Source organism: Salmo salar, chromosome 20 (genome assembly GCF_965601325.2).
Source record: "Salmo salar chromosome 20, fSalSal1, whole genome shotgun sequence".
NCBI classification, from domain to species: domain Eukaryota; kingdom Metazoa; phylum Chordata; class Actinopteri; order Salmoniformes; family Salmonidae; genus Salmo; species Salmo salar.
This window is the reverse complement of record NC_138310.1, coordinates 43,760,275-43,772,710: the sequence shown is the minus strand read 5'-3', so window position 1 is coordinate 43,772,710 and position 12,436 is coordinate 43,760,275. Positions and strand designations below refer to the sequence as shown.

General features: G+C 41.4%; 1 protein-coding gene across 1 annotated transcript in view; it reads left to right on the top strand.

Annotated features, from left to right (window-relative positions):
* Nucleotides 1-12,436, top strand: part of ano7 (anoctamin 7) — a 78,337-nt gene that overhangs the window by 42,934 nt on the left and 22,967 nt on the right. The window contains exons 18-19 of the mRNA XM_045703345.2: nucleotides 7,601-7,698; nucleotides 8,098-8,258. Of these exons, the coding sequence (XP_045559301.2) occupies nucleotides 7,601-7,698; nucleotides 8,098-8,258 (259 nt within the window). The remainder of the gene's footprint in view (nucleotides 1-7,600; nucleotides 7,699-8,097; nucleotides 8,259-12,436) is intronic.

Sequence of the window (12,436 nt, the reverse complement as noted above, 5' to 3'; positions counted from 1 at the left end):
TTTCATAAGCTGAAAGAAAAGAATGTTTGTCATAAGCACATCCCAGGAATGTTTGTCATAAGCACATCCCTGTCTGCACAAAAGCTTATTTCTCTCAAATTGTGTGCACAAGTTTGTTTACATCCTTGTTAGTGGGCATTTATCATTTGCCAAGATAATCTTCCACCTGACACGTGTGGCATATCAAGAAGCTGATTAAACAGCATGATCATTACACAGGTGCAACTTCTGCTGGGGAAAATAAAAGGCCACTAAATTCTGCAGTTTCATCACACAACACAATGCCATAGATGTCTCAAGTTTTGAGGGAGCATGCAATTGGCATACTGACTGCAGGAATGGCCAACAGAGATGTTGGCAGAGAATGTAATGTTCATTTCTTTAAGATAAGCCACCTCCAACGTCGTTTTAGAGAATTTGGCAATACGTCCAACCAGCATCACAATTGCAAACCCTGTGTAAATACGCCAGCCCAGGATCTTTACATCCAGCTTCTTCACCTGCAGGATTGTCTGAGACCAGCCACCTGGACAGCTGATGAAACTGTGGGTTTACACAACCGAAGAAATTCTGGACAAACTGTCAGAAACGGTCTCAAGGAAACTCATCTGCATGCTCGTCGTCCTCACCAGGGTCTTGACCTGACTGCAGTTCGGTGTCGTAACCGACTTCAGTGGAGAAATGCTCACCTTCAATGGCCCCTGGCACGCTGGAGAAGTATTTATTATGGATCCCCATTAGCTGCTGCCAAGGAAGCAGCTATTCTTCCTGGGGTCCGGACAAATTAAGGCAGTTATCCTCTCTGGGCTAGGCGGGACGAATTCGTCCCACCTACGTAACAGCCACTTGAAGCCTGTTGCGCGATTTTCAAAACCTTAAAAATCCTATTACTTCAATTTCTCAAACATATGACTATTTTACAGCTATTTACCCTCTATGGGCTAGGTGGGACGCTAGCGTGCCACCCGTGGTGCACTCCATCAACAGCAGGTGCATTTCAAGAGCGGCAAATTTGAATCCAAATAAATGTCAAAATTCAAATTTTTCAAAAATACAACTATTTTACACCATTTGAAAGATAAACATCTCCTTAATCTAACCACGTTTTACGATTTCAAAAAGGTTTTACGGCGAAAGCATAAATTTAGAGTATGTTAGGACAGTACATTTACAAGAGTTGTGTGTAATGTTTTGTCAAGTCAAAGACAGGGTCACCAAAACCATAAAACCAGCTAAAATGATGCACTAACCTTTTACAATCTCCATCAGATGACACTCCTAGGACATTATGTTAGACAATGCATGCATTTCTAGTTCTATCAAGTTCATATTTATATCCAAAAACAGCGTTTTACTATGGCATTGATGTTGAGGAAATCGTTTCCCTCCAATAACCGGCAGTCAAGTCAGCGTCACAAATTAAATAATTAAAATTAGAAAACATTGGTAAAATATTATATTGTCATTTAAAGAATTATAGATTTACATCTCTTGAACGCAATCAACTTGCCAGATTTAAAAATAACCTTACTGGGAAATCACACTTTGCAATAATCTGAGCACTGCGCCCAGAAAAATACGCGTTGCGATACAGACTAGACGTCATGTTGGGGAGATCTAAAATCGAAAATACTATGTAAATAATCCATTACCTTTGATTCTCTTCATCAGATGTCACTTCCAGGTATCACAGGTCCATAACGAATGTAGTTTTGTTCAAAAAAGCTCATCATTTATGTCCAAAAATCTCCGTCTTGTTCGCACATGATCTAAGCCAGCCGGACTTCTCGTCATGAACGAGGGGAAAAAATATATTTCCGTTCGTTCAAACATGTCAAACGTTGTATAGCATAAATCATTAGGGCCTTTTTTAACCAGAACATGAATAATATTCAAGGTGGACGAATGCATACTCTTTTATAACGTATTGGAACGAGGGTACCCAACATGAACTCGCGCGCCAGGTGTCTAATGGGACATCATCGTTCCATGGCTCTTGTTCGGTCAGATCTCCCTCCAGAAGACTCAAAACACTTTGTAAAGGCTGGTGACATCTAGTGGAAGCAATAGGAAGTGCCAAAATATTCCTAAACCCCTGTGTTTTTCAATGGGATAGGTTTAAAGTCAATACAACACATCAGGTATCCACTTCCTGTCAGAAAATGTCTCAGGGTTTTGCCTGCCAAATGAGTTCTGTTATACTCACAGACACCATTCAAACAGTTTTAGAAACTTTAGAGTGTTTTCTATCCATATATAATAAGTATATGCATATTCTAGTTACTGGGTAGGATTAGTAACCAGATTAAATCGGGTACATTTTTTTTATCCAGACGTGCAAATGCTGCCCCCTAGCCCTAACAGGTTAAAGACAAGACTCTCGTTAATCTAACCACACTGTCCGATTTCAAAAAGGCTTTACAACGAAAGCAAAACATTAGATTATGTCAGCAGAGTACCAAGCCAGAAATAATCAGACACCCATTTTTCAAGCTAGCATATAATGTCACAAAAACCCAGAAGACAGCTAAATGCAGCACTAACCTTTGATGATCTTCATCAGATGACAACCCTAGGACATTATGTTATACAATACATGCATGTTTTGTTCAATCAAGTTCATATTTATATCAAAAACCAGCTTTTTACATTAGCATGTGACGTTCAGAACTAGCATACCCCCCGCAAACTTCCGGGGAATTCGCTAACATTTTACTAAATTACTCACGATAAACATTCACAAAAAGCATAACAATTATTTTAAGAATTATAGATACAGACCTCCTCTATGCACTCGATATGTCCGATTTTAAAATAGCTTTTTGGTGAAAGCACATTTTGCAATATTCTCAGTAGATAGCCCGGCATCACAGGGCTAGCTATTTAGACACCCAGCAAGTTTAGCACTCACCAAAGTCAGATTTACTATAAGAAAAATGTTATTACCTTTGGTGTTCTTCGTCAGAATGCACTCCCAGGACTTCTACTTCAATAACAAATGTTGGTTTGTTCCCAAATAATCCATAGTTATATCCAAACAGCGGCGTTTTGTTCGTGCGTTCAAGACACTATCCGAAAGGGTAAAGAAGGGTGACGAGCATGGCGCATTTCGTGACAAAAAAAATCTAAATATTCCATTACCGTACTTCGAAGCATGTCAACCGCTGTTTAAAATCAATTTTTATGCCATTTTTCTCGTAAAAAAGCGATAATATTCCGACCGGGAATCTGCATTTAGGTAAACAGACGAAAGAAAGTAAAGCACGGGGTCGACTCAGGCACGCGCCTAAGCCCATTGTCCTCTGATCGGCCACTTGCCAAAAGCGTAAATGTGTTTCAGCCTGGGGCTGCCTCGATATCATTCAGCTTTTTCCCGGGCTCTGAGAGCCTATGGGAGCCGTAGGAAGTGTCACGTTACAGCAAAGATCCTCAGTCTTCAATAAAAAGAGCCAAGATGAACAACAACTTGTCAGACAGGCCACTTCCTGTACAGAATCTTCTCAGGTTTTTGCCTGCCATATGAGTTCTGTTATACTCACAGACACCATTCAAACAGTTTTAGAAACTTTAGGGTGTTTTCTATCCAAAGCCAATAATTATATGCATATTCTAGTTACTTGGCAGGAGTAGTAACCAGATTAAATCGGGTACGTTTTTTATCCGGCCGTGTCAATACTGCCCCCTACCCCCAACAGGTTAAATAGCCCATCCAACCAACTACCTACCTCATCCCCATATTTGTTTTTGTTTTTCTGCTCTTTTGCACACCAGTATTTCTACTTGCACATCCTCATCTGCACATATATCACTCCAGTGAAAATTGCTAAATTGTAATTACTTCGCTACTATTGGCCTATTTATTGCCTTACCTCCTTACTTCATTTGCACACACTGTACACAGATTTTTCTATTGTGCTATTGACTGTGTGTTTGTTTACCCCATGTGTAACTCTGTGATGTTTTTTCGAACACTGCTTTGCTTTATCTTGGATTCACAGCTGTCGTAAGGGACAGACCAAGGCGCAGCGGGTATAGTGCTCATCTTTCTTCTTTATTTAGAAAGAACACTCAAAACAAAATAAACAGACGACGAAACAGTTCCTTAAGGCACACAGGCTATACAGAAAACAACCACCCACAAAACACAGGAAAAAACAGGCTGCCTAAGTATGGCTTCCATTCAGAGGCAACGAAAAACACCTGCCTCTGATTGGAAACCATACTCGGCCAAACATGGAATAAGAAACATGGAAATAGAAAACCAGAACCAAAATCCCCTAGAACCAAAAAACACCAAAACACACAAAACAAACACCCCCTGCCCCGCCCTGACCATACTACAATTACAAATGACCCCTTTACTGGTCAGGACGTGACACTTGGCCAGGTCACAGTTAAATGAGAACCTGTTCTCAACTGGCCTACCTGGTTAAATAAAGGTGAAATAAACCTTTTCTGGAATGCTTGCTTGTTTTCATTGCTTTACTGGGAAGCTTAGCAGTAGATATACTCATGTTATTTATGTTAGTGCAGGGTGAGCTGCACACAGTGGACTTCCTACTAGGGCTAACAGCATAAATCTGATCCACAGGCACATGATTTCTGCATACAAAGCTCTTCGATCAGCAGAGGCATTCAGGGCAGTTAGCGGGACATATATTAGGTTACTTACATTGTGTCTACCAATGCCCCTGGTAAAATGTACATTTGCTAAAGCATTATGATGACTCAGCGATACAGTGGTTGGGATTAACTGAGCTGGGCTTGTGTCATTGATAAGTCATTGTCTCAACGCAGCCTTATAAGGCTGTGAAAGGGTCCAGGAACCCAAATTATTTGGGTGGATCCCATCCTCCTTATAAAACGTGTTTTGTTTCCAAAAGGAATCGAAATTGTCAACAAAAGTTACACCCACTGAGCTGCAATAATCACGTAGCCAGTTGTAAAGTGAAAGAATCCTTTAATGCCATGATTCAGAGAAGGCACAGGGCCAGATATGATGGGTCTTTTATTAGTGTCTAGCAGAGAGTCAATCAGCTCTTTGAAATCCAGTTTCAACTGTTTTTAGAGCTGCTCTTCATAACGTCATTAAAGCCCACATGGACTACGATAGAATCGAATGTCATTTACTCGAGTTCCATTATAAGACATTCCTCGATTCAGATCAGGGACGGATGGTTGCTGACATCAACTTCGAAATTGTAGGGGAAGGAGTAGGAGTAGGCACAGCGGCCACAGACACAGGTACTCCCAGCGACAAAGGTGCAGGAAGATCAGTCTCCAGGGCGGTGATACTACTCGTTGTTTGTATCCGCTCCGGGCCTCTCAATGGGAGTGTAGGCTGCTTTGCGGCAGGCCGCTGTCTTCGACTTGCTCGTGACATGCGACAATCGTTGATTGCCATGCGGTGCTCCTTCAACTCCGCTATCAGATGGGGGAGGAGCGGCAGGAGATGGCTCCACTGGGGAACGAACTCCGAGCAACACTGGCCAGTCGGATAATGACAAATGACAAGATGGAGATGCGTCCAATATGCACGAATGCCGTCCAGCCACCGGCGTAGAAAAGGTAAACATTCCACTGCGGTTTCCCCAATTTCTTACATAGGCTGGCTACATGCGTGATCAAGGAAGCCACCTCAAGCCTATAATCCTTGGCAAGCAAACAATTGGCACATTGGAACTCTGGGTAATCCAGTTTGTCCCGAAACAAAGCATAGTAGATACAGCTCCTACAGTGCTGGAACCGATCATTTACCTCTCCAGACAAAGAGGGCTCCATTGGAAAACTTATCTGGGACTAACTTTGTTAGCTTGATGGCTAACGTTAGCAGCTTAACTAGGTTAGCGGCCCTTTCAAGCAGACTTTAACCTGCCATTTAAGCAGGATTCTGGGACAAGAAATAGCGGTCCTAGCTGTTAAAAGCTAATCGCATAGCGGAATCCATGCAAAAACAAGTTTGGTATTTATGTTTAACAAAGATTGGTTAAGTTTTAGTTAAAATAACAAACCAAGTGTTTCCAGTATACAGTGTGCTCTTCACGGATGAATCCTGGTTTCAACTGTACTGGACAGATGGCAGACAGCATATGGCAGCATCGTGGGTGAGCGGTTTGCTGATGTCACCATTGTGAACAGAGTGCCCCATGTGGGCGGTGGAGTCATGGTATGAGCAGGCAAAAGCTAAAGACACAATTGCATTTTATTGATGGCAATTTGAATGCACAGAGATACCATGACGAGATCCTGAGGCCCAGTGTCGTGCCATTCATCCGCCGCCATCACCTCATGTTTCAGTATGATAATGCACGGCCCCATGTCGCAAGGATCTGTACACAATTCCTGGAATCTGAAATTGTCCCAGTTCTTCCATGGCCTGCATACTCACCAGACATGTCACCCATTGAGCATGTTTGGGATGCTCTGGATTGACGTGTACGACAGAGTGTTCCAGATCCCACCAATATCCAGAAACTTTGCACAGCCATTAAAGAAGAGTGGGACAACATCCCACAGGGCACAATCAACAGCCTGATCAACTCTATGTGAAGGAGATGTGTCGTGCTGCATGAGGCAAATGGTGGTCACACCAGATATTAACTGGTTTTCTGATCCACGCCCTACCTTTAAAAAAAAGGATCTATGACCAACAGATGCATATCTGTATTCCCAGTCATGTGAAATCCATATACTAGGGCCTAATGAATTTATTTCAATTGACAGATTCCTTACACAAACTGTAACACAGTAAAAATCATAGAAATTGTTGCATGTTGCGTTTATTTTTGTTCAGTGTAGGTGCAGCTCCTACATGGGATGAAACATTCACCGTAGTCTCTAAAGGTGGTAGACGCCATTGTGGAAGTATTCAGTTAAAATCCACGCAAATAAAAAAGGTTGGCGAGGAATCAGCTTAAAATCAAGCAATCCACAGTGTGATAGTTAGTTTGAATCACAGTTTGTAGGATCACCACAGTTATAGGCAGCAAGCCAGAACCCAACCACAGACTAAAAGGCAGCACTAGGACCCACAATCAACACAACCAAGGCACAAAACTGGCCAACATAACAACAGCAAGGAGAGAGGGGTGACTTACTCGATGCAATTAAATGCTGGGGCCCATCAAAACAGCAACGCAACCCAGGCCATGTTACCAGTATTATAGCCAGGAGAGAAGCACCTTGAAGGGGATGTAGTTTCCAGTACAGTCCGGTGGAAAGCCAGGAGGGTGGCAAACGCTACACGGGGCTGCGGAAGAGCCCAAAAGGGTAAATCCAAGTGGAGTTCAAGTTTGGTAGTTGTCCAAAAACATCCAATGCACAATGTCAAGTGGAAAGATGAAAGCCACAGTAGGCAGGTGTTTGCTCAGATCATGTCACAGTGCAGGGTAGGGTGCCCAGGTATATCCAAGTAGGCTTTAAGAATTTCATAGTTCTGTTTTGTATGGGATGCTGCCATGCTAAGGGACCTGTAGCAATGTTCACTGTTTGCTGGGATGTACCTTTGCTGTCTTTATCAGCCTGTGAGTGTGAGTGTGTGTGGGCGTGCGTGCGTGCCTGCATCTGTGCATAACCTGTAAGTGTGTATTGTTGTTTGCAGTGCGGTGCTGGGGGCTGTCTCATTGAACTGGCCCAGGAGCTACTGGTCATCATGGTGGGAAAACAGGTCATCAACAACATTCAGGAGTTTATCATGCCGTGAGTCTTGTAATCCTACAGCTTCCCCCAGTTTTGTCTAAAATCCAATCACAATCTCAATACACTTGGGAAAAACTGGTTGAATCAACGTTGTTTCCATGTCATTTCAACAAGAAAATTCAATGTGACGACGCTGAATCAATGTTGAAAACTGATTGGATTTGTCTTTTTGTTCATCCAATTTTTTACCTAAATCCAATGACATGGTGACATTTTTTGTTGATTTAATGTTGAATTCATATTAGTTGACGACAACTCAACCAAATGTAAATCAAAACTACATCTGACATCTGTGTCCAGTGGGAGTAAGTAATTATAACTGTCTTGCCCACATAAAGGACCTATGCACTGCTTCTGTGCTCGTTAAGGTAAAATCTCTCTCCTTTTGTCTCTTGATAGAAAACTAAAGTCTTGGTGGCAGAAGCACAAGATCCATCCTAAGGTTAGAGCTGACAATGGGAAGGTGAAAGAGGGAGGACAGACACAGGATGCTGCACCCTGGGAGACCGACTATGAGCTCCTGCTGTGTGAGGGACTGTTCGATGAATATCTGGAAATGGGTGAGTGTTCCTGCCCACCTTTACTAGGGCAAGGCTGTGGAACATTAGGGCACACAACGTTTTAAAACAATTTTAAATGGAAAATGTAATTGTGGATTTCTTATTGGATAAGGAATTACTCTTGTGATTTTTGTTTCTCTTGTATAAGTGAAGTTATCTGGGTAACTGGCAGTGACACGCACTGGGAGCAAACGAACCCTAACATTTGAAATAGACAGGACTCTGTGTGCGATCAAGTATTTGATGGAGAAACACAGTTGAAACCCCTAGGTCTTAACAATATGATTCTACCGTTGAGGAGGATTAGCTACACACTTTTACTGCTCTACTTCCCACGTGCTCTACTACCCCCAGTCAATGTAACTGTCCCCTCATCCCAAAGATGAATGTGCCATGTAGGTAATAAACATTGCTGTGAAGAACCTACTCAGTCAGACTGTGTAATCCATAACCCAAATTAATGAATTCACTTGCTCTGGAGGATAATATACAGAATATACAGTACACGTCGTGTACCATACATGAAGAAAACCTTCCTTATATTGAGTTGCAACCCCCCTTTTGAACAGTCTCAATTTGTCGGGGCATGGGCTCTACAAGGTGTCGAAAGCTTTCTACTGGGATGCTGGCCCATGTTGACTCCAATGCTTCCCACAATTGTGTCAAGTTGTCTGGATGTCTTTTTGGTGGTGGACCATTCTTAAGGCACACAGGAAATTGTTGAGCGTGAAAAATCCAGCAGCTACAAACCGGTGCGCCTTGCACTTATTACCATACCCCGTTCAAAGGCACCCTCTGAATAGTACACACAACCGTGTCACAATTGTCTCGAGGCTTAAAAATCCTTCTTTAACCTGTCTCCTCCCCTTCTACGAGGATTTAACAAATTACATGAATAAGGGATCCTATTTTTCACATTGAATTAACTTGGTCAGTCTAGATCATGGAAAGAGCAAGTATTCTTAATGCTTTGTATAATCAAAGTATTTATACCCCTTGACTTATTCTACATTTTGTTGTGTCACAGCCTGAATTCAAAATTGGTTAAATATTTTTTTTTCTCACCCTACACACAATATCCCATAATTACAAAGTGAAAACATGTTTGTATTGCAAATGAAATACAGAAATATCTAATTTACATAAGTATTCACACCCCTGAGTCAATACTTTGCAGAAGCACCTTTGGCAGCGGTTACAGCTCATAAGAGCTTTCCACACCTGGATTGTGCAACATCTTTTCAGAATTCTTCTAGCTCTGTTAAAACCTGTTATGGCTTGATCCCGTTAGCGGGATCGATATGAGACAGCCAGTGAAAGTGCAGGGCGGCAAATTCAAAACAACAAAAATCTCATAATTAAAATTCCTCAAACATGCAAGTATTATACACCATTTTAAAGCTTTACTTCTTGTTAATCCAGCCACAGAGTCTTATTTCAAAAAGGCTTTACGGCGAAAGCAAAAAATATGATTATGTTAGGTCAGTGCCAACACACACAAAAACACAGCCATTTTCCAGCCAAAGACAGGAGTCACAAAAGCAGAAATAGAGGGAAAATGAATCACTAATCTTTGATGATCTTCATCAGATGACACTCATATGACTTCATGTTACACAATACATGTATGTTTTGTTGGATAAAGTTCATATTTATATCCAAAAATCTCAGTTTACATTGGCGCGTTATGTTCAGTAATCTTTTGCCTTCAAAAACATCCGGTGATTTTGCAGAGAGCCACATCAATTTACAAAAATACTCATCATAAATGTTCATGAAAATACAAGTGCTATACATGAAACTTTAGATACACTTCTCCTTAATGCAACCGCTGTGTCAGATTTCAAAAAAGCCTTACCGAAAAAGCAATAATCTGAGTATGTCGCTCAGAAAGAAAAACATGCCAAACCATATATCCGCCATGTTGGAGTCAACAATAGTCAGAAATAGCATGATAAATATTCACTTACCTTTGATGATCTTCATCAGAATGCACTCCCAGGAATCCCAGGTCCACAATAAATGTTTGTTTTGTTCGATAAAAAGTCCATCCTTTATGTCCAAATACCTCCTTTTTGTTCGCGCCTTCAGTTCACAAATCCAAATTCAGGAGGCGCATGTCAGACGAAAATGCAAAAAGTTCCATTACAGTTCATAGAAACATGTCAAACGATGTATAGAATCAATCTTTAGGATGTTTTTATCGTAAATCCGCAATAAAGTTTCAACCAGAGAAATCCTTTGTCTTCAGAAATGCAATGGAACTGAGCTACCTCCCACGTGAGCACGCATGCCTGAGGCTCATGCCCTGCTGGCAGTGTTCTGACTCCAGGAGCTCTTATTCATCCCCACTTCACAGTAGAAGCCTCAAACAAGATTCTAAAGACTGTTGACATCTAGTGGAAGCCTTAGGAAGTGCAACATGACCCCACAGACACTGTAGTTTGAATAGGGAATTAATTGAAGTCCTACAGACCACTTCCTGTTTGGATTTTTTCTCAGGTTTTTGCCTGCCATATGAGTTCTGTTATACTCACAGACATCATTCAAACAGTTTTAGAAACTCCAGAGTGTTTTCTATCCAAATCTACTAATAATATGCATATCTTAGTTTCTGGGAGTGAGTAGCAGGCAGTTTACTCTGGGCACGTCAGTCATCCAAGCTACTCAATACTGCCACCATCCATAAGAAGTTTTAAATTGGTTGTTTATCATTGCTATACAACCATTTTCAGATCTTGCAATAGATTTTCAAGTAGATTTAAAACTGTAACAGCCACTCAGGAACATTCACTGTCTTCTTGGTAAGCAGTGTACATTTGGCCTTGTGTTTTAGGTTATTATAGATTTTCCTTTAGGGTTTTGCCTGTGCTTAGCTCCATTCAGTTAATTAATACAAGAATACCCATAACATGATGCAGCCACCACTATGCTTGAAAATATGGAGAGTGGTACTCAGTAATGTGTTGTATTGGATTTGCCCCAAACATAACACTTTGTTTTCAGGACAAAACATGAATTGCTTTGCCACATTTTTTGCAGTATTACATTAGTGCCTTGTTGTAAACAGGCATAGCCGCGGGAAATAGTTTTGGGGATGCAGAAAAAAAAGGACCAGTAAAGGCCCAGTGCACTATATTTGTGAAAACTGAAATGGTCTATTCATTCCTTTTACATTTTACTGTAGTAGACACTCTTATCCAGTGCAACTTACAGTAGTGAATACATACATTTTCATAGTTTTTCCTCATGGGAATCGAATCCACAACCCTAGCATTGTAAGAGCCATGCTCTACCAACTGAGCCAGATCGTCACATCACATCATCACAAATCACTTGATGTGTCAATGTACTCAATTACTGTATTGTGCATTGTTTTTCTTCATTTTTAAAATTATTTATTTAACTAGGCAAGTCAATTAAGAACAAATTCATATTTTACAATGGCAGCCTACCCCGGCTAAACCCTCCCCTAACATGGACGACGCTGGGCCAATTGTGCGCTGCCCTATGGGACTCCCGATCACGGCCGGTTGTGATACAGCCTGGGATCGATCCAGGGTCTGTTGTGACGCCTCTAGCACTGAGATGCAGTGTCTTAGACCGCTGCACAACTCTGGAGATACAGTGGCTTGCGAAAGTATTCACCCCCCTTGGCATTTTTCCTATTTTGTTGCCTTACAACCTGGAAATAAAATTGATTTTTTGTGGGTTTGTATCACTTGATTTACACAACATGCCTACCACTTTGAAGATGCTAAATATTTTTTATTGTGAAACAAACAAGAAATAAGACAAAAAAACTGAAAACTTGAGCGTGCTTAACTATTCACCCCCCCCCCCCCCCCAAAAAAAAAGTCAATACTTTGTAGAGCCACCTTTTGCAGCAATTACAGCTGCAAGTCTATTGGGGTATGTATCTATAAGCTTGGCACATCTAGCCACTGGGATTTTAGCCCATTCTTCAAGGCAAAACTGCTCCAGCTCCTTCAAGTTGGATGGGTTCCGCTGGTGTACAGCAATCTTTAAGTCATACCACAGATTCTCAATTGGATTGAGGTCTGGGCTTTGACTAGGCCATTCCAAGACATGTAAATGTTTCCCCTTAAACCACTCAAGTGTTGCTTTAGCAGTATGCTTATGCTTCGAACATAACGACTGTGTTTTTGCGTTTTGGT